The sequence below is a fragment of the Balaenoptera borealis genome, assembly GCF_965194805.1.
Source record: "Balaenoptera borealis genome assembly, chromosome: 9".
Taxonomy (NCBI): Eukaryota; Metazoa; Chordata; class Mammalia; order Artiodactyla; family Balaenopteridae; genus Balaenoptera; species Balaenoptera borealis.
The window spans coordinates 9,465,074-9,492,799 of NC_138873.1; the positions used below are offsets into that span (position 1 = coordinate 9,465,074).

A 27,726-nucleotide genomic window follows, 5' to 3' on the forward strand; every position below is an offset into this window, starting at 1 on the left:
GGGTGTGGCTTATTTGCTTATGCTTAGTGTGTAAGGTTTTGTTTTGTTTTGTTTTTTTAAAGACACATGGAATCTGAGAGTAGGGAAGCCAGAATAGGTTGTCATGCATTTGTTTTCAGATTAGGATTCGAAGCCTGGGGGAATTAACCAATTCCCCCAGATAAGGAATAGCTTAAGGCATCAGGGTTAGAATTCAGGTCTGAGGAAAGGAGTTTGCTTTTTCTGAGCAGAGATTACTACCACCTGTCAGGAATGTCAGTACAAGGTGAATACAAAAAGGCAGCCGGCCAGCAGAGATAAACTGTATATTGTGCTCACCTTAAATCTGGCCATTCTCCTAGCTCTTGATGGGTGACCGGACCATCCCAGTCCTCCGCTGGGTCTGAGCATGGTCTGAACACCTTGCCCTCTCCCTAGCCCACCCCCAAATCCCACATCAACACAGTAACTGGGAGAGCATTTGGTGGCCCAAATTCTCCGTGAGACCTCACAGTGTTTTAAAGGGCATAGGAAAAGTCCCTCTTCCTTTCTTACCACCTGTTTTGCCCTGAGCATCACGTCAGACCTTGTCAAAGAGCAGAAGTGGCAGAAGACGATGCCCTGTTCTCAGGGAGGATATGGTTTCAGTGAAACACACAAGAAAGAGTCGGAGAGTAGAGCACAAGGGTCCAGCGGGTGGGGCAGGGGGGATGGCCCCATCACGCCCCAGCAGCCTGGGGAGGGGAGGGGGAGGGGCAGAAATGGGCACAGAGGCAGGAACAGAATTAAGCACCAGCTCCCGTGATGTTACAGAAGCCTCTCCGGGAGAGACCCATATCCTCAAAAAACTGCCTTAAAATTAAGTTCAGACTTTTGCATTTGTTCTTTGGAATTGCTCCCATGAACTGGGCCACCAGAAGGAGCTGCTCTGCCCACCCTCCACAGCTAATATGATCAGAGCGCATCCTCCCTCCCACCCGGAGTCATTTTCTGAACCAAGAAGCTATATAAGCAAATGGCAACCCTCCAGCTTCATATGCCCCGAGTTCAGACTGCTGCCCCCCAGCACCCGGCCAGATGCATCCAGCCTTCCTGGACGGGGCCCTGTGCTCCACAACAGGTGCCCAGTGCCCACCTTGGGTGCAAAGCAGTCTTATCCACCCACGTGGCAGAGCCGTCCTCAGGGCCCCAGAACAGAGGACAGGAAGTGTGCAGGGGCGTCCAGCACACTCACTCAGGAACCTTTCCCCACTCAAAATCGAGGAGAGGTTCAGGACGACACCAACGTGTTACCTGTTTGACTGTCCTCACGTTGAGATGCACGTCCTTGGGGAGCCTGGGGTCCACTGCCACCTCTACACCGAGAAACCCAGCACTTCCTTCAGAGCCTTGAGTCCTAACCAGGCTCTGTTCTAGGTGTCGGGACACCCACTCAGAAGGAAGAGACCCGGCACAAGCCTCAGCTCTGCTAGAACACAGGACTGAAGGCCACACACTTCTCTTGAAGATCTCGCCTTTGTAATATCACACGCGCTGCTCAGAACGTGGGTGACTGCTTCCCCAGGCCTGAACACCCCTCTATAAAAGAGTGTCAGATGGAAAGCCAGTCACGGTCGGGATGCTGTGTGATGCTTACACGCACCAGCAGCCCTCCTCTTCGCTGACTACACGTGTGTTTTGAAACCCAAGATAAGCAGAGAGACAACAGGACACTGCTAGTGTTTTTCATACACACGCTGAAATTTCTTTTTTTCTGAGCGTGGGATTTTAGCAAACATGCCGCTCTCTGGAGCCTCCTGGGCTCGCTCAAATCACAGCTCGGCCACTAACTAGAAACAGAACCTCATGCAAGTTCTTACACTTCCCTGTGCCTCAGTTTCTCCAAGTGTAACTGGAGATTATTAGGACCTGCCTCTTTGTGAGGACTGAATAAGTCAATACGTATAAACCACAAACAGCGCCTGGTACATGGTAGGCACTCCATCAGTGTTAGCTATTATTATCAAGTGAACCAAAGTTTACTTGACCAGCTGAAAATTCAAAACACTTTGCAATACATATCCTTGAAGCAAAATGAGTTCATGTGTGTATTTCCCGAGATAGGCTACCCACAGAATACTGGATCAAGGACGGGCATGTCTTTAAGGGTTTCATTAAACTGTCCTCAATAATGACTTACATTTACATAACAGGGTCCCAGGTCTCCTTCCAGCAAGTCCTTGAAACAGGAAATGCCTGTAATCGGGCTGTTTTGTGCTGACTTCCACCGAGAATCCGCCATCTAGCAGAGCGCTCACTGTAACTCCAGCCTGGAGATGCCAGCGCAGCGCTGGGGCCTCGCTTTCAAGCCCTCAGCTTACTTGCGTGCACGCACCTTTGCCAGCCTGATTTGATTTTCCCCTGGGGACGGGCTGGCCACCACACACCCCCTAATAATAGGGACCCCAATCTAATTCCCAGGTCTGAGCCTGGGGCAGTTTGCCAGGGCTTTAAGGACACTTTGAGTGGGGAAAAAAACTCCATCCTCAGGTGAAAAGGTGACACCGTCCATCAACAGAAGCTGAGCAGCCACAAGTCACAAAGGGGTGCCTGGGTGCCCAAGGAACGCCCCAGAGTAAGACCTAGGCACACCTGGCCTGACACCTACAGGGTCTGAGCCAGGTACCATCGGAGGCCTGCACCCCCTGTGTGGAACTATTTGTAAGGTTTCAATCAAGCTCACAAACTGTTAAGTAAAATACGTTTTATCCTTTTGGCTTGAGAAGGACACCCCCGGGACCAACTGGAAGGCCAGGTCCAGAATGTGCCCAGTAGGGAGAGCCGGCCCCAGCCTGGCCCCCTTTTCTTTCCACCGACCCCAGCCCCCTCTGGGCTTCATACCACCTTGCAGGGGCCTCGTGCACACACCTGAGGACACCCCAGCGAGTGTGCGTCCACTTCCACTCACACCCTGCACCCTTGCTACACCCCTCCTCCAGACCTGGGTAGACTCACCCGCTGCACAGTCTGTCGGGGGCCCTGGGAGGAGACCCGAGCAGGCTGGATGCAGGCTGGACACCACTTATACAGGAGATTCCAGGATCCTGTGTACCTGGACTGGGGTCCAGGGGTGGTCAGGGAGAGGGCCACAAACAGCAGGGGACACGGCCGCTTGGCCCGACTCCTCATTCTGGTGAGAGTCACAGGGCAAGGCCCCCTCTTGCCGTGGTCTAGGGGCAGTGCCTCCACTGGGTCCAGACCATCTCCTTCGAGCCCATCAATGCTGTCCCAAGAGGGGGGACACCCGGCTCTTCCAGGCTGTGGTTTACTCTTCCTGTGTGATCACTTCACTCTTAAAAATGTATCTTGGCCAGAATCTCAGAATCAATTCACACCACCATTTCTGTTGTTGATCACATTTCAATCCATCAAGAAAATCTGAACTTACACACATACAAATGCAAGTCAGGAAGAAAAAAAAAAAAAAAAAGCCAAGCCAAATTAATTAAAATCTTGCTGGCAATAAACCAACTAAATTTTAGGAAATTTATTTTTCACATAAAATACAGGGGCGGGTGACATAGAATTGAACTGTACTGATAACCACCCACAGTGAGTGACAGGTACAGCAGATTCACTTTTCCTTCCACTTCTGTGTACATCTGAAAATTTTCACAATTAAAGGTTAAAGGAAAAGTTTTGGAGCCACGCAGCCCAAAAAAGGAGCCTGGCGAGATCTGATATCACATTCCTCCTGGTGAGTTACCAAAAAAAGCCAGGCAGAAGCACACCAACTCAGTCTGCCACCTTGTCAATATTACGGGCAGCAAACCTACAACTGGGAAAGGCCTGTTCATGAGCCACGGACACAACAGGCCGCTGCGACCTGGGGTCACCACCCAGGTTTCCCAAGACGGGAGCCCGAAGCCCCCAGCAGTCCCTACCTGCGCTTCAGTCTTCACCCAGGAGGATTCACTTGACTCTCTCAGACGCCCTTAGGCAGGTCAAACTTCAAGTCACTGACCAAATAAACCCAGGCCACGAAGCCTGACAAAGCGGCCAAGGTGGCAGTTTATACAGAGCCTTGCTCGGCTCCATGGCCACGTCTCCAAGTCAAACAAAACTTGACGCTGTGGCCTCTCCCACAGCAGCTGGGAGAACCCAGGCCCGTGTTTACACAGGACCTCTTCCCCCAGAAGCTCAAGGTAATTTCGGGACACTCACTAGTTAGCTTAATTAAGTCTCACGGGGCCTCCTGCCCACCTCGCTCCCTGCTCCACGGCACGTACGGCTGGGGGCGGGAGAGGCAGGGCTGCACGACTCACACCCACGTGTAAACACACGCGCACTTGCCGACCACCCTTCCTGGGGGGCTGTCTGGAGAACACTGGACTCTGGAGCATTGCTGTGGGCTCTAAAAATGGACGAAAGTCATGAACAATAGGTACAGTTCCCTTCATCTGGTCTGCACGACGTCTGAAAGCGACAAAGAGAGAGAAGACAGCAAGCGCTTTTTGCCCCAGTACCAAATAAGAGAACATCTGTATGTTAACTGTGGACGGCAGACCCAGGGGGGAACTGTTACAGGCTCTGGCTTTGTATCTATACTTGAGATGCCTCCTACTGTTGAATCAGGTCATCGAGAAAACTTGATAAAAACCTTTGAAATTGGTGCCAACCTGTTTGGCTTTTCTGCCTCTGGAATTCCTGTTCCCGCTGACCCACATTAAAGATGGATTCTCAACCTAATTCTTTTAGAAGCTGGAACTTGGAAGTATTCCTCCAGCAAACCTCCTGCTGGCAGGCTAGGTGGCCACCTAAGTCACACTGGAATAGGATTAACCTAGAAATTGGCCAATCAATGATCATCAGTTTTTCCTAAACTCACCACCCAACTCAAGCCCCTATCTCAGCACTGCCTGAAAACACCAAGCAAAGGTGAGCCCCTTTCAATGGGAAGCCTTTTCAAGTTATGATCCTTACGGGTTGAAATGTGCCTTGAAGGGCTGTGCTTATGCCTGTTGGGCCCACCTAGCTCTCCTGCCTGTCCCCGTAAAAGCAGCAGCGTGCACCTGCCGCAGAGCTGCACAGAATTTAGGACCACTCAGGGGCCAGGGAGAAACCACTGCCCTCGACAGTGGGAATAAACCCTCGACTTAAGTCTGCTTGACCTCTCAGTCCTCACTGGGGAGACCCATCACAAGAAACCACAGCTGACGGGAAAAGTAAGCTGCCCCCAACCTTGAACCTCATGGAATGGCCAGGGTTCCACTGCCAGCTATGCCGGCTGCCACAGGTGTACTGCCCCTCGCAAAAGTAGAGACTGCAACCTTCTGGGGGGAAAAAAAAATGAAAGCACTCTTAACCTCATCCACAAAAGGAAAGCAAAAAGCTAGACCTTTAGAACACAGATGGGAATTTCAAGTTCAGAGCCGGTCTATCCAATTGTGATGTGTTTAGAATACTCTAAAAGTCTGAGACAACAACTTTCTAGTAACAGAAGGCTCCTACAATCCTCCTCTGGACCAGCAATATCACCAAATGCTACAGCTGCCTTTTAAAAATAGTTTTACTTGAAGAGACCATTGTTTCGGGGTGCGCGAGGAGAGGGGATTCAGAGTACCGCATAAACGAGCTCCAGAGACAGGCGCGAGCCGCGGCTATCAGTGCAGACCACAGAGACTGGCATGAGATGCTAAGGCTGCTGCTGCCGCCACCAAGAAGCCTGTGTGCGAGCGCAGGTCACTCTCCACACCGCCCCTCCCGGGAGCCGGTGCAGCTCGCCACTGCCAGGGTCCCGTGATCCGGGGACAACTTCCCCGGGAGAACGCATGGCCCGCCTCAGGCTGGTGCAACGTCACGACGCCTCTGCCGCCGCAGGCTCGCCCCGCCTCCTCCGTACCGCTCCCTCCCCCCGGCCTGAGTGAGCCAGAGCCCCCAAAGCAGCTGCTCCTTTAACCCCGTCCTGTCGGAGGGGGAACAGATGCCCTCAGGTGACCTACACGCAGAGGCGGGGCCAAATCCAAAGCTGAACACCGGGAGCTGTGCGAACAGAGAAGAGAAAGGGAAATTTCTCCCAGCAGCCTCAGGAGCAGCGGATTAAAACTCCACGATCAACTTGATGTACCCTGCATCTGTGGAATACCTGAATAGACACCGAATCATCCCAAAATTGAGGCGGTGGGCTTTGGGAGCAACTGTAGACTTAGGGTTTGCTTTCCGCATCTAATTTGTTTCTGGTTTTATGTTTATCTTAGTTTAGTATTTAGTTTAGTATTTAGAGTTTATTATCATCGGTAGATTTGTTTATTGATTTGGTTGCTCTCTTCCTTTTCTATATATATATATATTTTTTTCCTTTTTCTTTTTGTGAGTGTGTATGTGTATGCTTCTTTATGTGATTTTGTCAGTATAGCCTTGCTTTTACCATTTGTCTTAGGGTTCTGTCTGTCTGTTTTTGTTTTTTTTGTTTTTTTGTTAGTATAGTTTTTATCGCTTGTTACCATTGGTGGATTTGTTTTTTGCTTTGGTTGCTCTTCTTTCTTTCTTTCCTTTTTTTTAATTTTTTTTTTATTACTTTAAAATTTTTTTATTTTTAAAAATTTTCTTAATTTTTTATTTTAATAACTTTATTTATTTTCATTTTTGTTTTCTCCCTTTTATTCTGAGCTATGTGGCTGACAGGGTCTTGGTGCTCCCCCCAGGTGTCAGGCCTGTGCCTCTGAGGCACGAGAGCCAAGTTCAGGACACTGGTCCACCAGAGACCTCCCGGCTCCACATAATATCAAATGGTGAAAGCTCTCCAGAGATCTCCATCTCAATGCTAAGACCCAGCTCCACTCAACGACCAGCAAGCTCCAGTGCTGGACACCCTATGCCAAACAACTAGCAAGACAGGAACACAACCCCACCCATTTGCAGAGAGGCTGCCTAAAATCATAATAAGGCCACAGACACCCCAAGACACACCACCGGACGTGGTCCTGCCCACCAGAAAGACAAGATCCAGTGTCATCCACCAGAACACAGGCACCAGTCCCCTAAACCAGGAAGCCTACACAACCCACTGAGCCAACCTTAGCCACTGGGGCAGACACCAAAAACAATGGGAACTATGAACCTGCAGCCTGCGAAAAGGAGACCCCAAACACAGTAAGTTAAGCAAAATGAGAAGACAGAGAAACACACAGCAGATGAAGGAGCAAGGTAAAAACCCACTAGACCAAACAAATGAAGAGGAAATACGCAGTCTACCTGAAAAAGAATTCAGAGTAATGACAGTAAAGATGATCCAAATTCTTGGAAACAGAACAGAGAAAATACAAGAAACGTTTAACAAGGACCTAGAAGAACTAAAGAGCAAACAAACAATGATGAACAACACAAAAAATGGAATTAAAAATTCTCTAGAAGGAATCAATAGCAGAATAACTGAGGCAGAAGAACGGATAAGTGACGTGGAATATAAAATAGTGGAAATAACTACCACAGAGCAGAATAAAGAAAAAAGAATGAAAAGAATTGAGGACAGTCTCAGAGACCTCTGGGACAACATTAAACACACCAACATTCGAATTATAGGGGTCCCAGAAGAAGAAGAGAAAAAGAAAGGGACTGACAAAATATTTGAAGAGATTATAGTTGAAAACCTCCCTAATATGGGAAAGGAAATAGTCAATCAAGTCCAGGAAGCACAGAGAGTCCCATACAGGATAAAACCAAGGAGAAACATGCCAAGACACATGTTAATCAAACTATCAAAAATTAAATACAAAGAAAAAATATTTAAAGCAGCAAGGGAAAAACAAAAAAATAAATAAAATACAAGGGAATGCCCATAAGGTTAACAGCTGATCTTTCAGCAGAAACTCTACAAGCTAGAAGGGAGTGGCAGGACATATTTAAAGTGATGAAAGGGAAAAACCTACAATCAAGATTACTCTACCCAGCAAGGATCTCAGTCAGATTCGATGGAGAAATTAAAACCTTTACAGACAAGCAAAAGCTAAGAGAATTCAGCACCACCAAACCAGCTTTACAACAAACGCTAAAGGAATTTCTCTAGGCAGGAAACACAAGAAAAGGAAAAGACCTGTAGGTCTTTTCAAACCCAAACAAACCCAAAACGATTAAGAAAATGATAATAGGAACATACATATCAATAACTACCTTAAACATAAATGGATTAAATGCTCCAACCAAAAGACACAGACTGGCTGAATGGATACAAAAACAAGACCTGCATATATGCTGTTTACAAGAGACCCACTTCAGACCTAGGAACACATACAGACTGAAAGTGAGGGAATGGAAAAAGATATTCCATGCAAATGGAAATCAAAAGAAAGCTGGAGTAGCAATTGTCCTATCAGACAAAATAGACTTTAAAATAAAGACTATTACAAGAGACAACGAAAGACACTACATAATGATCAAGGGATCAATCCAAGAAGAAGAGATAACAATTGTAAATATTTATGCACCCAACATAGGAGCACCTCAATACATAAAGCAAAGGCTAACAGCCATAAAAGCGGAAATTGACAGTAACACAATCATAGCAGGGGACTTTAACACCCCACTTTCACCAATGGACAGATCATCCAAAATGAAAATAAATATGGAAACACAAGCTCTAAATGATACATTAAACAAGATGGACTTAATTGATATTTATACGACATTCCATCCAAAAACAACAGAATACACTTTCTTCTCAAGTGCTCATGGAATATTCTCCAGGATAGATCATGTCTTGGGTCACAAATCAAGCCTTGGTAAATTTAAGAAAACTGAAATCGTATCAAGTATCTTTTCCAAACACAACGCTATGAGACTAGATATCAATTACAGGAAAAAATCTGTAAAAACTACAAACACATGTAGGCTAAACAACACACTACTAAATAACCAAGAGATCACTGAAGGGTTTCCCTGGTGGCACAGTGGTTGAGAATCTGCCTGCCAATGCAGGGGACACGGGTTCGAGCCCTGGTCTGGGAAGATCCCACATGCCGCGGAGCAACTAGGCCCGTGAGCCACAACTACTGAGCCTGCGCATCTGGAGCCTGTGTTCTGCAACAAGAGAGGCCGCGATAGTGAGAGGCCCGCACATCGTGATGAAGAGTGGCCCCCGCTTGCTGCAACTAGAGAAAGCCCTCACACAGAAATGAAGACCAAACACAGCCAAAAATAAATAATAAATAAATAATAAATTAATTTAAAAAAAAAGAGATCACTTAAGAAATCAAAGAGGAAATCAAAAAATACCTAGAAACAAATGACAATGAAAACACGACAACCCAAAACCTACGGGATGCAGCAAAAGCAGTTCTAAGAGGGAAGTTTATAGCAATACAATCCTACCTCAAGAAACAAGAAATACGTCAACAAATAAACAACCTAACCTTACACCTAAAGCAATTAGAGAAAGAAGAACAAAAAAACCCCAAAGTTAGCAGAAGGAAAGAAATCATAACGATCAGAGCAGAAACAAATGAAAAAGAAATGAAGGAAACAATAGCAAAGATCAATAAAACTAAAAGCTGGTTCTTTGAGAAGATAAACAAAATTGATAAACCATTAGCCAGACTCATCAAGAAAAAAAGGGAGAAGACTCAAATCAATAGAATTAGAAATGAAAAAGGAGAAGTAACAACTGACACTGCAGAAATAAAAAGGATCATGAGAGATTACTACAAGCAACTATATGCCAATAAAATGCACAACCTGGAAGAAATGGACAAATTCTTAGAAAAGCACAACCTTCCAAGACTGAACCAGGAAGAAATAGAAAATATAAACAGACGAATCACAAGCACTGAAATTAAGACTGTGATTAAAAATCTTCCAGCAAACAAAAGCCCAGGACCAGATGGCTTCACAGGCGAATTCTACCAAACATTTAGAGAAGAGCTAACACCTATCCTTCTCAAACTCTTCCAAAATATAGCACAGGGAGGAACACTCCCAAACTCATTCTACGAGGCCACCATCACCCTGATACCAAAACCAGACAAATATGTCACAAAGAAAACTACAGGCCAATATCACTGATGAACATAGATGCAAAAATCCTCAACAAAATACTAGCAAACAGAATCCAACAGCACATTAAAAGGATCATACAACGTGATCAAGTGGGGTTTATCCCAGGAATGCAAGGATTCTTCAATATACGCAAATCAATCAATGTGATAAACCATATTCACAAATTGAAGGAGAAAAACCATATGATCATCTCAGTAGATGCAGAAAAAGCTTTCGACAAAATTCAACACCGATTTATGATAAAAACCCTCCAGAAAGTAGGCATAGAGGAAACTTACCTCAACATAATAAAGGCCATATACGACAAATCCACAGCAAACATCGTTCACAATGGTGAAAAACTGAAACCATTTCCTCTAAGATCAGGAACAAGACAAGGTTGTCCACTTTCACCACTATTATTCAACATAGCTTTGGAAGTTTTAGCCACAGCAATCAGAGAAGAAAAAGAAATAAAAGGAATCAAATCGGAAAAGAAGTAAAGCTGTCACTGTTTGCAAATGACATGATACTATACATAGAGAATCCTAAAGATGCTACCCGAAAACTACTAGAGCTAATCAATGAATTTGGTAAAGCAGCAGGATACAAAATTAATGCACAGAAATCTCTTGCATTCCTATACACTAATGATGAAAAATCTGAACGAGAAATTAAGGAAACACTCCCATTTACCATTGCAACAAAAAAAAAATAAAATACCTAGGAATAAACCTACCTAAGGAGACAAAAGACCTGTATGCAGAAAACTATAAGACACTGATGAAAGAAATTAAAGATGATACAAACAGATGAAGAGCTATACCATGTTCCTGGATTGGAAGAATCAACATTGTGAAAATGACTATACTGCCCAAAGCAATCTACAGATTCAGTGTAGTCCCTATCAAACTATCAGTGGCATTTTTCACAGAACCAGAACAAAAAATTTCACAATTTGTATGGAAACACAAAAGACCCTGAATAGCCCAAGCAATCTGGAGAAAGAAAAACAGAGCTGGAGGAATCAGGCTCCTGGACTTCAGACTACACTACAAAGCTACAGTAATCAAGACAGTATGGTACTGGCACAAAAACAGAAATATAGATCAATGGAACAGGATAGAAAGCCCAGAGATAAACCCATGTACACATGGTCACCTTATTTTTGATAAAGGAAGCAAGAATATACAATGGAGAAAAGACAGCCTCTTCCATAAGTGGTGCTGGGAAAACTGGACAGCTACGTGTAAAAGAATGAAATTAGAACACTCCCTAACACCACACACAAAAATGAACTCAAAATGGATTAAAGACCTAAATGTAAGGCCAGACACTATAAAACTCTTAGAGGAAAACATAGGCAGAACACTCTATGACATAAATCACAGCAAGATCCTTTTTGACCCACCTCCTAGAAAAATGGAAATAAAAACAAAAATAAACAAATGGGACCTAATGAAACTTAAAAGCTTTTGCACAGCAAAGGAAAACATAAACAAGATGAAAAGACAACCCTCAGAATGGGAGAAAATATTTGCAAATGAAGCAACTGACAAAGGACTAATCTCCAAAATTTACAAGCAGCTCATCCAGCTCAATATCAAAAAAAACAAACAACCCAATCCAAAAATGGGCAGAAGACCTAAATAGACATTTCTCCAAAGAAGATATACAGATGGCCAACAAACACATGAAAGGATTCTCAACATCACTCATCATTAGAGAAATGCAAATCAAAACTACAATGAGGTATCACCTCACACCAGTCAGAATGGCCATCATCAAAAAATCTACAAACAATAAATGCTGGAGAGGGTGTGGAGAAAAGGGAACCCTGTAGCACTGTTGGTGGGAATGTAAATTGATACAGCCACTATGGAGAACAGTATGGAGGTTCCTTAAAAAACTAAAAATAGAACTACAATATGACCCAGCAATCCCACTACTGGGCATATAGCCTGAGAAAACCATAATTCAAAAAGAGTCATGTACCACAATGTTCACTGCAGCTCTATTTACAATAGCCAGGACATGGAAGCAACCCAAGTGTCCATCGACAGATGAATGGATAAAGAAGATGTGGCACATATATACATGGAATATTACTCAGCCATAAAAAGAAACGAAATTAAGTGATTTGTAGTGAGGTGGATGGACCTAGAGTCTGTCATACAGAGTGAAGTAAGTCAGAAAGAGAAAAACAAATACCGTATGCTAACACATATATATGGAATCTAAAAAAAAAAAAAAAAAGGTTCTGAAGAACCTAGGGGCAGGACAGGAATAAAGACGCAGACATAGAGAACGGACTTGAGGACACGGGGAGGGGGAAGGGTAAGCTGGGACAAAGTGAGAGAGTGGCATGGACATAAATACACTACCAAATGTAAAATAGATAGCTAGTGGGAAGCAGCCCATAGCACAGGGAGATCAGCTTGGTGCTTTGTGACCACCTAGAGGGGTGGGATAGGGAGGGTGGGAGGGAGGGAGACACAAGAGGGAAGAGATATGGAGATATAAGTATATGTATAGCTGATTCACTTTGTTATAAAGCAGAAACTAACACACCATTGTAAAGCAATTATACTCCAATAAAGATGTTTAAAAAAATAAATAAATAAAAATAAAAATAGTTTCGCTTAATTTAAGAAGACTTCACAAGTTAAGTATTCAGCCCAAAGTCTACTGAGAAATGAATGCTAGGTTAAGTGACAAATGTGGACTGCACATGAGCTGAGGCCCATTCCTGCTGTTACACCCTCTGTTCTAGAATCCAGACTACTGTAATCACCAACATAATATACATGATTTCAGCCCAAACCTAATTTCCAATGGAAAATATGCATTGTATTACTTTCATTAATCATTTTAAAATCTTCAGTTTTGAAAAAATAAAGTCTTTTTATCCCAGTGGCTTGAAAGGAACTCAAATATATAGGAACCTTGCTTAAAGTTGCTGTCATCCAACTGAATAATATTTTAATCTCTTTGATGAAGCAGTAGTTTTGTACCATGCAATTTAATCTCTCAGCTCTGATACATGTGGTATGAAGTAGACATCTAAAATGGAATGGAGATTTCTGTGGTTTTCTTTCAAGACGTTAGCAAATGACCAAATTTGGACTTTTCGGGACAGAGCACAAATTGGAATAATCTGATAATAATTTAATCCATGACTACTGCACACTTATGGTGCTGACAATACTGGAGATGTTGTTTTAGTAACCAAGTGACTGAAAACAAGCCAGATAACTATATGCTAATGAAATGATTAGGGAAGCAGAAATAGAAGAGATGGTCCTTCCAAGATGTATACCGAAGAATCTAATTGAAGAATTGATGCATACAATCTGAAAAATAAGATGATTCAATTATAAAATGTGGTGGGCGTGAGTGCACAGGTCATCTACCTGAAGGACTGGTGACCCTCCTCTGAGCTTTGTTTAGCTACAAACAGGGGAGATGCTGGACACCAGTTGTAAGCCTACTCTCTAGTGTTCAGGTTAAAGTTCTAACAATTCTACCTGGTTTCGCTCTCTTTGTTACCTGGCCTTCCTCATGAATGTTAGCCACAAAACAAGGTGATTCCAAGAAGCCGCACACTGTACAACAATACAGAAATAGTCACTGGAAGTCAGGTAGAGCTGTTTGTCACCTTAGGCAAGCACGTTTCTTAGCCTCTTCAGGCCTCAGTTTACTCCTCTGTAATATGGGGATAATACTAGTCCTTTTGTAGAATTGTGAAAATTAAATGAGATGGTCTCTAAAGCCCTTGACACAATGTTAGTGTCAAGACTTCCTGGAGCTCATAGGTGAAATACACTGACTTGGCAACTGGCTAATGTCAAATACACCCAGGACAGAGTCACCAGGTTTTTTTGTTTTTTGTGGGTTTTTTTGCCTCCAAGTTCTATACTTTGCAGTACTGACGCTTCTCAGCCAAGTATTTACATGAGGCAAAGGTGCCATCAGCGCTTTCTCCGGAGGCTATGTTATGGTGCTTTTGTCCCCATTCCCCCCCCCCCCACCCCCGGGAGTGAAGGAGGCCATCACAAGGGAACGGGCATTCACTGGTTTCATCAACAGGTGCCAAAGAAAAACAGCGCCAGGCACTTGGTCGGGCTGCCTCCTAAGTCACCCCTCCTGGATGGTCTTGAATCTGTAACGGGTCCCGGGGGAGCGCGGGGCAGAAGAGACCAGAGGCGGCTCTCCAAGAACGGACCCCGCCGGCAGGCGCGCAGACCGCAGACCCCTGTGGGCCGCCTGTGCACCCGGGAGCAGCCACACGTGTCTTCTGGCGTCCCCGGAGTCACTTCATTCAAACTGGCCACCCGCCACCCTGCGCGTGCGACCCCCACGCCTCGGCCACCTCCGCGCCGCCCGGGACCGGTCACCTCGGGGACAGGAGGTGCCCGTTTGTCTAGGTCTCAGCAAAGGCAGGCGACCTCCCCTCCAGGCACCCTCCCCGGGACAGGGGACCAGGGCGCGGCCCGAGCCCCGGCGCCGCTGCGGAGTCGCCGGCCCGGAGCCCCGGGCGGCGCCGCCTGCCGCACTCACCGAGCGTGGCCACCGTGCCGGCCTCGAAGAGCAAGCAGTCCCCGCGGCCGCGCGCCTCCAGCAGGATGCTGCTCTCCCCCGAGGCCTCCAGCCGCCCGAGCAGCCGCAGCCCTTTGCTCAACGCCATGGGCGCGCGGCCCGCCGCCGCGGCTCCCCGCGCTCCCGCGACTTCCAGGAGTTTCACTTCGCGCCCACGCCGCCGTCCGGCGCAGGCTCCTCCCCGGCCTCCTCCCCGGCTCCTCGGCGGCCTCCGCCCCGCCGCCTCCTCTGCGCCCGCGCGCGCCGCCCCGGGCAGGTGAGGGCGCGCGGTCGCCTCCCCGCCTCCCGGCCGGCTCCGCCGAGGCGCCGCGCTCCCCCCAGCGGCCAGGCAGCGGTGGGATGCCTCCGGGCTCGCTCGGGGGCTAATCGGGGCCCGGGTGCGGAGGGGAAGTCCTCCTGCGGGGGGCGGCAGCCAGGAAGGAGGATTCCACACATTCCTCGGCGCGGAGGAGGCTGCAGGCCGCGGGGCGCCCTAATGCGCCTGAAACGTTACAGGACGCCCACGGCCTTATATGGGCAGCCGGGGCCTGGCCGGCGCCGCGAGGCTGGAAACCACCGGGGCCGGGCCCTCCGAAGTCCACCCGGCCCTCCGCTGCCCTCCCTGGTCCGCCCGGTCCCGCTCACGCCTCCCTCTCTCGTCTACTTCTGCGACCCTGGACGAGTCCCTTGTTCTCTGTGCCTCAGGAGCCCTACGGGTGAAGCGGGATTAGTAACTGTAGCTACTTAGTAAAGTTGCGGTGAGGATGGAGTTAATTCGTGTAAAGGGCTTGGTGAGTGCCTGGCGAGTGGAAAGTGTTCCCTAAGTGTTGCCTTCTAGCTTTCTGTACGGAGGGTACTGCGGTCCACTGTCCACCCCCAGGTAGAATTTGGGAGGATCAAAGGTGTGTTTTCTCGGGGAGAACTGAGACCCAGATCTCTAGACCTGCCACTTACCTTGTGACCTTGACTTCTCTGAGCCCGCTTTTCTCCTTTGTCAGATGGTGACCGGAACCTGCCCCACCGGCTTACAGGATGGGTGTGGAGTCGGAGGAGCCGAACGCTCGGGGAGTAACGCGCAGGGCCAACTGTGAGATGCTGATGGGTGTGGGTGCGCCAGTACGGGGGCTCTTCCCTCTGCCTGCCTGCACCCTTTCCCTCCATCTTGCAATCCCTCCTCCCGCTCTGGTGAGTGTGTACAGCCCTTGACTTAAGGGTAGATACTGCAACAAGCCAGTTTGTACTCAGGCATGTGGACAGCAGCACATACCCGTGCATCGTCCGCTGGAGTACGAGGACCTGGCAGCTAGGCAGGGCCCCTCTTGGCACTGGGTTTTAGCCAGGATGTCGGGACTGGTCTGCAGGGGAGGGGAGAGAGAAGGAAGGAGAGGGCTTCCCTGGAATCGCCCTTTGGGTGGGTTTGGGGGGCCTCGTTTCCTTCTCCTGTAAGGGATGTGTATGGATGGCCCTGAGACCTCCGTCAGGATGTTCCCATCAGGCCCCACACCCAGTTGGTTCCTCTCACACCCATTCTGCTCACATGGAGAAGGCTGAGGGTTAAGCCATTTGTCTCTCGGGCAAGTTCCAGAAGGAGCAGAGCCCCCGGTGGCAAGCAGGATGGTGGCGCCCTTGCAGAACACTCAAGAATGACCAGGAACGCTTCCTGTCTGTGCCAGGGCACGCGTGGTCCATGCCGAGCGGCCGAGATGCCTCGGCTGCGCCTTCAGGGTGACGGAGTGGGAGACAGCTGCACCTGCAGTAGCAGAGACCCCCGACATCAAGCTCTTTGGGAAGTGGAGCACTGATGATGTGCAGATCAATGGCATTTCCCTGCAGGATTACATCGCAGTGAAGGAGAAGTATGCCAAATACCTGCCCCACAGTGCAGGGCGCTACGCGGCCAAGTGCTTCCACAAGGTGCAGTGCCCCATCATGGAGCACCTCACCAACGCCATGGTGATGCATGGCCGCAACAATGGCAAGAAGCTCGTGACTGTGCGCATCGTCAAGCACGCCTTTGAGAGCATCCATTTGCTCACAGGTGAGAACCCCCTGCAGGTCCTGGTGAATGCCATCATCAACAGTGGCCCCTGGGAGGACTCGACCCGCATTGGGCGAGCTGGAACAGTGAGGCGGCAGGCCGTGGACGTGTCCCCGCTGCACCGTGTGAATCAGGCCATCTGGCTGCTGTGCACAGGTGCCTGTGAGGCCACCTTCGGGAACATCAAGACCATTGCCGAGTGCCTGGCAGACGAGCTCATCAGCGCTGCCAAGGGCTCCTCCAGCTCCTACACTATCAAGAAGAAGGATGAGCTGGAACATGTGGCCAAGTTCAACCGCTGATTGCCTGGCCACAGCTGCAATAAACCTGTTTGCCCTTTGGGGTGGCCCCCCCCAAAAAAAAAATGACCAGGAACCACCAGACATTCCATCCTCTGTGGATACCCTCTCAGGGGGTGATTTGGGAAATAAAGGAAATGTGAACAGCAGAGATTCAAGTCATTCCTGAGCCTTCTGCCCCCTTGTCACAAATTCAATTATGTGGTGGATATCTCGGGTATGATGCTCATACGCTATCCAAACATTTGTAAAATGGAGACGTTATTTCCTCCTGAGAACAGTGTGCTCATTAAATGAGGCAGAGTAGCCTTTGGCCCACTTTTTCTTTCCTTTTAGATGCAAAGCTCACTTCTTCCAGGAAGCCTTCCTGGGATGCTGAGGTTCCAGACAACATTGTTTATGTACCCTCAGATTCACAGATGTTCACTTCAGCTCTCACCTGCTCATCTGTTGCTTGAGAAGTGTTTTCAGATTTCTCTTAGCCCTGTTTCACAAATTAGGTCATAAGATCTTAGGAAGGGGACCAAGTCTTTTAAAATTTTCTCTCTCCTCTTCTTTCCTGCCTTTCCTAGTATCACATAATTTACAGCTCCGCACAGTGGCATGCTGAACATATTTTAGAAAATTTCCTATAGTCCAGACCAGCACTTGAGCTTTACAGCTTATGGAATCTAAGACACAATCAGCTGTAAGATGAACCACTATTTTATGTACCACTGAGAAAGAAAAAATGGTGCCAATTAAACCATGTAATTAAATCGTTAGCAATGCCCTGATTTCAGCAATGCTATAACATGCATCTTAGACACCAATAATGGCTGTTCCCCTACCTCTGAGAATTGGCACCTGCTGTGTTTTCAGGTCATGGTTTGGAATGGGATGGTCCACAGGGGCAGCAGAGGAAGCCCCATCCTTACATACACACTGCCTTGATAGGCTGAGGGTCACTCGGGCACTGGCGCGTTTAGCAGATGGAGAGAGTATCAGATCTTGAGACACTCGAGAAAAAGGTCAGCTCTGATACCTAAACCATGAGTGGAACCTGGGAAGACCAGTGGACCCATGTGAGCGGGGAAAGCTTGGGCACATCCCACTCCTGAGATGCAGAGCTCTTGGAGGTCTATGAGTGGAGGGGGAGGAGGTGAGGCCAGAAGGAAAAGCCAGCTCCGGCACCCCTGGAGTAGACAACGGCAGGGAATGCAACGGGGCTGTGGCCCGGGGAGTCAGCCAGGACCTGGGGAAACAGGGAGCCCAGCAAGTTATCAAAGCAGAGAGAGAAATAGGGGAGAGATACACGAAAGGCTGTACTTGGTGCCTATTGCATGAGAGGCAAAAGGACAGCGAGAAGTCAGAAGGGAGCCCAGCGTTGAGAGAATGGGGTGGTGGTGGCCCCATCGACAGAGATAGGAGAATGAGGGAGGAAGCCAGTGTGACCAGAAACAGGGGGTGTGGGAAGTGGGCCTGGTCTGGCTTGTGCTGAGTTTAAGATGAGGAGGGTCAGCCAGTGGGAAAGGCCAGAAATGAAGAGTGGAGGCTGTGAGGGGAACAGCTCTCTGAAAGGGGGTTGGGGGGGTGGTGAAGGCCAGTCTGAGTGTGGGAGGGGCAGGAAGAAAGGACTAGAAAGAAGTAGCCTGAGATTAAGGAAGCCCAGGTGTGGCAGGGGATGCTCTGGGAAGCAGGATGTTTACTGGTTTGAGACCCTCAGAAAGGTCCCTAACAATGAGGACTCAGGAAAGAGCCTTGGTTTGGTGAGGAGGTAATGGTGACCTCTGAATTAGAGGGTGGGAAAAAAGTCAGCTTGCAAAGAATTAAGGAAGAGAGCTTCCCTGGTGGCGAAGTGGTTAAGAATCCACCTGCCAACGCAGGGGACACGGGTTCCAGCCCTGGACCAGGAAGATTCCACATGCAACGGAGTAACTAAGCCCACGAGCCACAACTACTGAGCCTGCACTCTACAGCCCACGAGCCACAACTACTGAAGCCCGTGTGCCACAACTACTGAAGCCCACGCGCCTAGAGCCTGTGCTCCACAACAAGAGAAGCCACTGCAATGAGAAGCCTGTGCACCGCAACAAAGAGTACGCTGCAACTAGAGAAAACCCATGAGTAGCAATGAAGACCCAACACGGCCAAAAAAAAAAAAAAAAAAAAAAAGAATTCAGGAAGAAATGGGGGCAGTAAGCGTAGTCTGCTGACTCTGGAAGCCTGGCTGGGAAAATCACAAAATAAATTGGATGGTGGGCAGAAGGGACAAGAGACCTTTCTAAGACAGACCAGGCCTGCTTAGATGATGTTTATATCAGGTCATCCTAGCTGCTGAGTTGAAACTTGAGGGAGCAGTGGCGCCAGAGAGGGGGCGGCTGTGACAACCCGGGGGCGCTGGCGGTATGTGGACAAGGGCGTTGGGAGTGGGGTGGAGAGAGACGGCTGGGTTCGGTATAGGTCTGTGAAGGGTGAGCCCACAGGATTTGCCGTTAGAGCAGATGTGGCATAAGAGGAAAAGGCAGGAGTTTGGATGATGCCATGATCTTGGCCAGAGCACCCGGAAGGATGGAATTGCCATCATCTGAGATAAGGGCAGCCGTGGGAGGAGCAGGTGGCTGGGTGGGTGGGCAGACTGGGGCATGTTAATTTTGAGATGCCCGTTAAAAATCCAGGTTGAGAGGGACACCCAGCCCGAGACCCGGGAGTTGGCAGAGCCTCAGGGCAGCAGGCGACACACCTACCTGTGGCCGCCGTGGAGCCCCAGCAATGCGAGTTGGCCCTGAGGGGACGCGGGTTCGAGCCCTGGTCTGGGAAGATCCCACATGCCACAGAGCAACTGGGCCCGTGAGCCACAACTACTGAGCCTGCGCGTCTGGAGCCTGTGCTCCGCAACAGCAGAGGCCGCGATAGTGAGAGGCCCGCGCACCGCGATAAAGAGTGGCCCCTGCTTGCCGCAACTAGAGAAAGCCCTTGCACAGAAACGAAGACCCAACACAGCTAAAAATAAATAAATAAATAATAAAAATAAAGGAATTCCTTTAAAAAAAAAAAAATCCAGGTTGAGGTGCCGAGTGGGCAGTAAGTTATGCAAGTCTGGAGTCCAAGGGCGAGGTCTGGGCAGAGAAGTAAATGTGGAAGCGATCAGCATCCTGATGGTGTTTAAAGCCTTGGCCTGGGTGAGTTCACCAAGGGCTAAGTGCTAGTCAGAAAGGGAGGAGTGAGGGCTGAGCCCAGGGGTGCTCCGATCCGGGGCACTGAAGGGGAGGAAGGGGGCCCCAGAGGCTGCTCTGGGTCCAGTAGGACGAGGACTGGTCCTTTGAGTTTCGTCACGTGGAGGTCACGGCTGCCCCTTATGAGAGCAGTTTTGGGACATGGGAGGAGGTACAAGTAGTTCTTTTTTACAGCCCATTTCTTCTTGCATGACCCTCTGTATAGCCAAGGATCTAGGTATTCACTCCAGGTGATTAAAAGCACGCAATACACTTTGAGACCGTGATTTTGAACCCTCTCAGCTTCTCCCCGTAAAACACTCCATCGCTCTAATTACACTTGGACCATCTTCCAGTTTTCCTGCCTCTCAAAGTGTGGCACACACCGGACACCATTCTCTAATAGGGCTCTGACTCATGTAATAATTAAGTGACTGACTCACGCATAATTAAGGTGATGATAATAGGATTTTTCTGGGTTCGTTTCAGTTTCATGTACTTTTGAACTTTCCTTAAAAGGGATTCATTAAACGTACAACTAATATGACTTAAATTTGATACCTTAATAACAGTTTTCAATTAAATGCATTCACAAATTGGAAAATATCCTTTTGTCAGACCACACGCCCTTTTAGGGGTTTCAGAAGAATGTGATCACCATAAGTATACCGGCAAAGCAGATCAGCCCATCAGCAAACTGAGCTTTATTGATCCCTGTGTGTACTGATAGGCTGGCTTTCAAAGATTCTAGCCCTAATTTTTAGTAAAACTTGAAAGGTTTTCAAAGTACTTTTCATATGCAGTATTTCATTAGATATTAATGACACTGAATATTTAAAGCTAAAAGCTAATATTCTCAAGTCATTAATTAACTAATTCATTCATTTACCCAAACTGCAATCTCCCATAAACTTGTTTAGTGGCCTTTCACTCCCTTAACTCTGAATCCTCAACGTCACCCAAGAAATTGCATAAGCCTGCAGACTGGTGTCATTTTTCTAAACAGTAATTATTTAATATCATCAGATATTCTGTTAGTGTTCACGTTTCTGAGTGTCTTGTAAATGTCATCAATCGCTTTCCATAGTTTGTGTGCATCACACAAGTAATGTTTACGCAATGAGACCGATGTGTCTCTTACCCTCCTTTAAATGCATAGGTTTCCCTTCCATTTCTTTTTCCTCCTGCAATTTATTTGCTGAGAAAACTAGGTAGCGTGACCAGCAGCCCTCACAGACTGCATTCTGCTGAGCGTCCCTGTGGTATCGTTTAGCGTGTTCCCTTGCTCTCTGCATGACCTATAATATAGCTCCGTGGTTGGAGACAGAAGCTCTAGCAGATTCTGTCTCCTGGGTGGGTGTGTTCTTCCCATCAGGAAGCACAGGTCTGATTTTTTCTCTTTGTGATGTAGCAGCCATTGAGCCTCAGTGCCATAGTCCTTGCAAAACAGTCATGCTCTATTCTATCATTTTCTTCATTTGTAGCTAAAATTCTTCCAAAAAACGAGAAAATTCCCATCTACTATTTGTGTTACCTGATGGTAACACAAACAAGAGAGGTAGAATAGGATTCTTTTCCTTTATTTACTAGTGTTCAAAATAATGAGTCATTTTGAACTCAGTGAATTGGTCCATTAACATCCTCCAGTGGTGACCAATTAGTTTTTTTATTTTTCACTTTCATTATGAACTCATATTTGAGTTTAAACGGACTTGATGTGTTCCAGTCCATTGCAGTCTTATCTTTATTGATGCTCAAAATGTTCCCTCTTTGGCCAGTGGGAGCATCTTTGAGTTGGTTCCAGGGTCCTCTTGATAGGACCCCAGTTGGCTGGGATTGATTGGTTCCTTGCCTTCTAGTGTGACAATATCAAGCTCATCTTGTACATTTTTTACTCCTAAGACCTGCAATTAATCGTTTCTTCAAGAAGCCCTGATTCTTTTTGGTGGAAAAAGGAATCTCAAGACCACAGTTGGTCATTTATAAATTTTAGCCTCATGATCTCAGAACTTAACTGCCTGTTAATCCAGGACAGTTTCACCCAGTTAAGCTCATTTCCTCTAAGACAATTGTTTCAACCTTCTCCTCCCTCACACACCCCATCTCCTTCACCCCCTACTCTCAGCAGTTTAGGCCTCAATACTTCCCTGAGAAAGTAGAGCCACGAGAAGAGAATTCCCTCATCTTCCATCACTGAAGCTTCCCCATCGTCTTCTTTCCTGCAGTGACAGGGAGGAAAACTTGAACATTACGTTCTTCTCAATTTTGTGTAAGCTCTGCAGTACGGAAAATATACGAACTTCAAACAGCTGCAAAAATAGTGTCTTGGGGGGAAAATAGAGTTTCTACATCAGTACAAGTCCCTGCTTCCCTCCATGTGCTCGGACCCCATCCACCTTCCCTTCCCAAGGACTCTGTTCCTTCTCTTAGCCGTACTGTCCCAGGTCACCCATCTCCCCTTCTCTCCTGGATTGTTCCCCGCAGGGTACAAATGCGCTCCAGTGTCTCCCACTGTAAAGAGGAGACCCTCTCTCCACCCCACGTCTCCCTCACCACGGCCCTTCTCAGAGGTCATGAACTTAGAACGAAGCCAGTCTGCAGGATTTGGGCGGGGGGGTTCCCAGCACGGTTCAGGGGTGTTGAAGCAAGCTGGAGCTGTCCAGCTTGGACAGGTAAGTCTCGCCTGGGCCCACCTCTCCTCTGGACCACTGCGACCACCCTTCACTGGACTATGGCAGTAACTGGCCTGCTTCCTCGCCCCACCTCCAGCATGCAGGGTGAGGCGTGTCACCCCCTCGTCCCAGCTTCCGACGGCACTTGGGTGTGGTCCCCCCTCTGCCCCTGCTGTCCTCCCACCCATGCCCCTCCTCCCCTCACCCTCGAGTGGTCCCCCGACCATGCCAAGCCCCAAGTCAAGGAGCCAGTGTGAACTGTCGTCCACTGGCTGCGTCCTTCTCAGCTTGCTTTCTTCAGCCTACACGGGACCCCTCAGGAGGAGCCCACCACACTATTGCCCTCCCTACCAGGTGTCCCTGTTCCTTCCCTCGGTAGCAGGGATTCATGTCTGAATCCTTCACACATCTGTGCTTTACTTGGGTACTGTCACTCGGACAGAATCCTGCAGGAGTTAAATGCCAGGACTCGGCAGCCTGACGGCCTGGGTTTGAATCCTGGAGCCACGCTTTCCACGCTGGGCGACCTTGAGCAGTGTAATACGTGACTTGCTGCCTCAGATTCCTCACCTTTTATATGTGAGAATGAAGGACATTGTGAGCATTAAGATACACATAAAGGGCGTGGAGCAGTGCCTGCCCCACAGCGGGGCTCCGCTGGTGTCAGTCACCACCCCGCGTCCCCCACTGTCCCGCAAGCTTCAGGGCCACGTCTGTACAGTTACTGTTGGACGCCCAGCGCCTGGCATCCTGGAGTCCTTGTTGAGTGAGGGAATGAAGGACACGTGGACACCCGTGTGGGGCCGGCCGGGAAACTGAGCCTCTTACATAGACGCTGGGCCAACAGCAGCTTGGGTGATACAGGCCTTCGTCTTTCGTTCCCAGAGGCTAGAACTGAAATACACAAGAGAAAGACAGAGCAAGCCACAGCCACGGGAGGAGTGGGAGGCGGCCCCCAGCCCAGGAGAACAGGGCTGCCCAGCCGTGCGGTCCTTCCTAGCTCTCTGGTGTCACCGTCACGGAAACAGCTGTGTGTTGGCCGCTGTCCATCCTGCCGGGGTTGGGAAGCCCCGCGGTGCAGGTGAGGTCTGCAGTCACCGGGCTCAGCTCCCTGGGGAAGCTTGCCTGGCTCTGCTGGCCTTGCTGCACGGCAGGTGTTGGGCACCGTTAATAGGAGGGGTGGCCTCCAAGTTCATTTTATTAAGGTATTTTCTTTTGTAAACAAGGCACATGAGGCACCGATCTGTGTATCTACACACACACACGCACGACTGGACTTACGACCTCAGGTCGGGATAACTGGGTCCAGGCTCTCATCAGCTTTCCTCACAACCCAAGACCATGACCTCTTGGAGGGCTGCCCCCGAGCCTCCCAGGCACCAACTGAACACCCATCAGAGTGTGCCCAGCAGCTGGGCTACCCGCAGACGTGGTGAGCTCAGCAGCTCCAACAGCCGCAGTGATGCAGGATCTCGCGCATGTCTGTGTGGCGCCTGCCCTTCCTCCTGGTCTCCTACTGAAAGCCAGCGACCCCTGATGTTAGATGGGTCGATACAAAGATGGTTCATGGGGGCACCTGTGGCCCTGGGGGTCAGGGGAGCTTTATTCACTCCTGTGGCCAAGACCAAGCTCCACACACAGGTGTGCCAGCTGCCAGCCAGGCCTTGGGCCGCACCCAGCGCCCCAACTGTAGAAACAACCCAAGGTACACCTGTCACAGGTCGGGGGCGGGGCCTTTCCCATGCCAAGAACAGTTAGGGCCTGCTGGTCCGATGTTCAGTTCAATTCCACACTCAGGGAGAACCTACCAGGGATGGGATGATTGTTCAGACTAATGAATAATCTGGCTGTTCAGCCAACTAAAGAAGCTCTGACGACGAAGGTCTGTTCCCCGCACGCCCCAGCCCTGCACAAGAGCTGGGCCAATAGATGGGTGGGGGGGACAGGGGGGAGGGCATGGCTGCCAAGCCCCTCCTCCCCAGTGTTACCGCACGAGAGGAAGAGCAGGCCTCCCGAATGGGCTCCCACTTCAGGATGGGGAGGCCTGCTTCCCCTTCTATCCTTGACTCTTCTCCAGAAATACCTCCAGTTTTCTCCAGAAAACTTTCAAAATATAAATTTTTAATGGAATTTAAAATATAATAAAATATAACTTTTAAATAAAATACAAATTTTACAAATAAAATATACATCTAAAATAAACTATGTTCTTTCAACTTTTCTGAATGCTTAAAAATTATCAAAATACAAATTTAAAAAAATTTGCTCTTAAATTTTGCTTTTTTATATAGTTTTTAATTTTTTTTAAAAAATTAATTAATTTATTTATTTTTTATTTTTTTTTTATGGCTGTGTTGGGTCCCCGCCTCTGCGCGAGGGCTTTCTCTAGCTGCGGCAAGCGGGGGCCACTCTTCATCACAGTGCGCGGGCCTCCCACTATCGCGGCCCCCCCCCCCCCCGTTGCGGAGCACAGGCTCCAGATGCGCAGGCTCAGTAATTGTGACTCACGGGCCCAGCCGCTCCACGGCATGCGGGACCCTCCCAGACCAGGGCTCGAACCCACGTCCCCTGCATTGGCAGGCAGACTCTCAACCACTGCGCCACCAGGGAAGCCCTATAGTTTTAAAAATTAAAGTGAAATTACAGATTACTACATGGTGATTCCCTTCTGAATAAAATTAACTTAGTTAAATCTCTCAGTAACAACATATTATAGCCAGTGTATCATAGGTACTTAGGAATGCTTTGGCTGGAAGTAAGAGAAAACTCAACTATAAAAGTCTTAAATAAACAAGAAGTCTCAAGGTAGGTCATCTAGAGCTGGGGTAGCAGCTCAGCAATGTCATCAAAGATCAAAGCAAGGTCCTTCCTTCTCTTCCATCATTCTTAACGTGTTGCCCTGTTGTCTCATGATCACAAAATGGTTGCTTCAGCTCCAGGCATTACGCCAATATTCAAGGTAGAAAGAAGAGAGGAATCTAGGTCAGCTGTATGTGTCCCTTTTATTGAAAAAAAACAAAAAACAAAAATGGCAAAAGCTTCTCAGACACCCTGAATAAATTTCCACTTAAGACTCATTGGTCAGAGCTGTGTCACATGAACCCCATTAGCTACAATAGAGACTTTTCCAGTCTCTTCCGTTGACATGGACAAGAGAGAAAGGGGTTGGGAAGGAACAGGTTTTGGGTTGGATGACCAGCAATGTCTGCCATGTCTAGCACAGCCAGCATCTGATTGTCTTGTGACTTTAGCACGAGGCTTAATGCTGCCTAGAAAGTTATTAATTATTTTAATTTTTCCTTATGTCATGTATCTCCTCCCAAGGCAATCATGGTGAAACAGAAAGGACAGGAAAGATTTCTGACTTGCTCACTGACTACTGAAGTCCCGATAGGACTTGCTATAAAATACCAGGTCTCCAGACTTCTCACCCACAATTTTTTCTGTTGGCTACACTGCCTCTGACTCTAATTTCATATTTTATCTATTTGAGAGAACTTGTTTTTCCACTAGGCTGCTGACAAATTTAGCAGGCTTAGGTGGTTTTCCTCGTCTGCTGAGACATGCACAGATCACCGGTGTTTTCAGCTTAGCTCTGGAGGCCAGCTTGTCGCTGTCCCCATGAGCAGGTTTCCACAGGGAGCATAGAAGAAAAAGGGGGAGTCACATAAAAAGCTGAGCGTGACCGAAAAAATATTACAGCATTTTTTGCAGATCAAGCTATGTGACTATTTCAACCACAGAAGTGAACACGAATCTACGTAAGACATAACAAAAAACGGTAACTAAAAATGGACCTGCCACGGTTTAGTGAGCACAATAAAAAGAATAAAGGAGCTGTCACCTCAGGTCACCTGGCTCATACCCATCTTAGGAGTCCTTACTTCTGTGGCTTCCTGGTGAGTTGAAATTTTTCTGTGAGGCACCACCTGTCTTTGATCCTCTTCTTTTTTTTTTTTTTTTAATAAATTTATTTATTTATTTATTTATTTTTGGCTGTGTTGGGTCTTCGTTTCTGTGCGAGGGCTTTCTCCAGTTGTGGCGAGCAGGGGCCACTCTTCATCGCGGTGCACAGGCCTCTCACTTTCGCGGCCTCTCCCGTTGCGGAGCACAGGCTCCAGACGTGCAGGCTCAGTAGTTGTGGCTCATGGGCTTAGTTGCTCCGCGGCATGTGGGATCTTCCCAGACCAGGGCTCGAACCCGTGTCCCCTGCATCGGCAGGCAGATTCTCAACCACTGCGCCACCAGGGAAGCCCTGATCCTCTTCTTTTACATGAGGTTAGCTTTGCATTTTTTTAGTGCCAGAGGAAATGTCTTTGTAGTTAAGTTTCCCAACCACCTTTCCCCACCACTATTTTATTGAGATGGAATTGGCATATAACATTATATGACTTTAAGATTAGAAGAGGTATTCTGCTTGATTCTCCATGAGGACATGGCTTTTGTACTACGAAAATGTCCCAGTGTTTGTGTTTTTAGGCATATTTGTGATGTGTGGGCAGAAGCCTCCGAAGTCACCTCCAAGGGAGCAGAGGATCTTCAGTCACAGTGGCTCTTTTCAGCTTGACTGGCCTGCTGCCTCCTGATGCCCAGCGGACCCCCAGGGGCCTGCACGTATTATTTAGTTATTTAGACAATAATATTGACTGGACAGCCAGACTTTTTTCAGTCTCTTTCTATCTGGAAGTTTGCTCACAGTTAGTCTAATAAGCTTTCTCTGCCTCTCAGTGCCAGGACTCACCGGGAAGTAGTGAGGATATATTTATAACTTCCTCTCCCCTCTCTTTTCATTCTCTCTGCCACAACTTTTCCCGCCCATTCCAAAACGCTTTATACAAAAATCTAAAACTCCACACTGAGCCAAATAGGGCAGTCAGCTGTGAGAGGAAGGACTTTCTCTCCTCTCTCCTCAAGGCTCAGTGACGTTCCATTTCTCCCCTCCTTTGGCCAAAGGGTGA

General features: G+C 48.0%; 2 protein-coding genes across 24 annotated transcripts in view; one reads left to right on the forward strand and one right to left on the reverse strand.

Moving 5' to 3' along the window:
• SYNJ2 (synaptojanin 2) overlaps nt 1–14,683 on the reverse strand; it is a gene marked incomplete at its 5' end in the record, with an annotated part of 97,231 nt that extends 82,548 nt beyond the window's left edge. For 9 of the 10 annotated variants that reach the window (XM_082404531.1, XM_082404527.1, XM_082404532.1 and 6 more), the window contains one exon: nt 14,548–14,683. In XM_082404531.1, the coding sequence (XP_082260657.1) occupies nt 14,548–14,674 (127 nt within the window). The remainder of the gene's footprint in view (nt 1–14,547) is intronic. The other variant, XM_082404528.1, reaches the window with a different exon arrangement.
• A 41-nt stretch (nt 14,684–14,724) lies between these two features.
• On the forward strand, nt 14,725–19,653 carry LOC309634486 (small ribosomal subunit protein uS7-like). Of its 14 annotated transcripts, none has more exons than XM_082404666.1 (3): nt 14,725–14,842; nt 15,564–15,652; nt 16,239–17,051. In XM_082404666.1, the coding sequence occupies exons 2-3, from the start codon at nt 15,564–15,566 to the stop codon at nt 16,903–16,905; spliced, it is 756 nt and encodes a 251-aa protein (XP_082260792.1). In that variant the 5' UTR covers nt 14,725–14,842; the 3' UTR covers nt 16,906–17,051. The 14 variants fall into 14 exon arrangements, 3 of the variants coding, with proteins under 3 accessions (XP_082260792.1, XP_082260790.1, XP_082260791.1); XR_014248127.1 differs by having other exon boundaries at nt 14,796–14,842; nt 15,564–15,750; nt 16,145–16,378; XR_014248128.1 differs by lacking the exons at nt 14,725–14,842; nt 16,239–17,051 and adding exons at nt 14,850–15,356; nt 19,560–19,653 and having other exon boundaries at nt 15,564–15,750.
• The last annotated feature ends 8,073 nt before the right edge of the window (nt 19,654–27,726 follow it).

Coding starts and splice junctions, on each gene's coding strand:
- LOC309634486 (XM_082404664.1), top strand. CDS start 15,330: ATGGAGTTAATTCGTGTAAAGGGCTTG. Junction 15,357..15,563: donor TAATTCGTGTAAAGGGCTTG/GTGAGTGCCTGG, acceptor CTCCTTTGTCAG/ATGGTGACCGGAACCTGCCC. Junction 15,653..16,238: donor AGTAACGCGCAGGGCCAACT/GTGAGATGCTGA, acceptor TGTCTGTGCCAG/GGCACGCGTGGTCCATGCCG.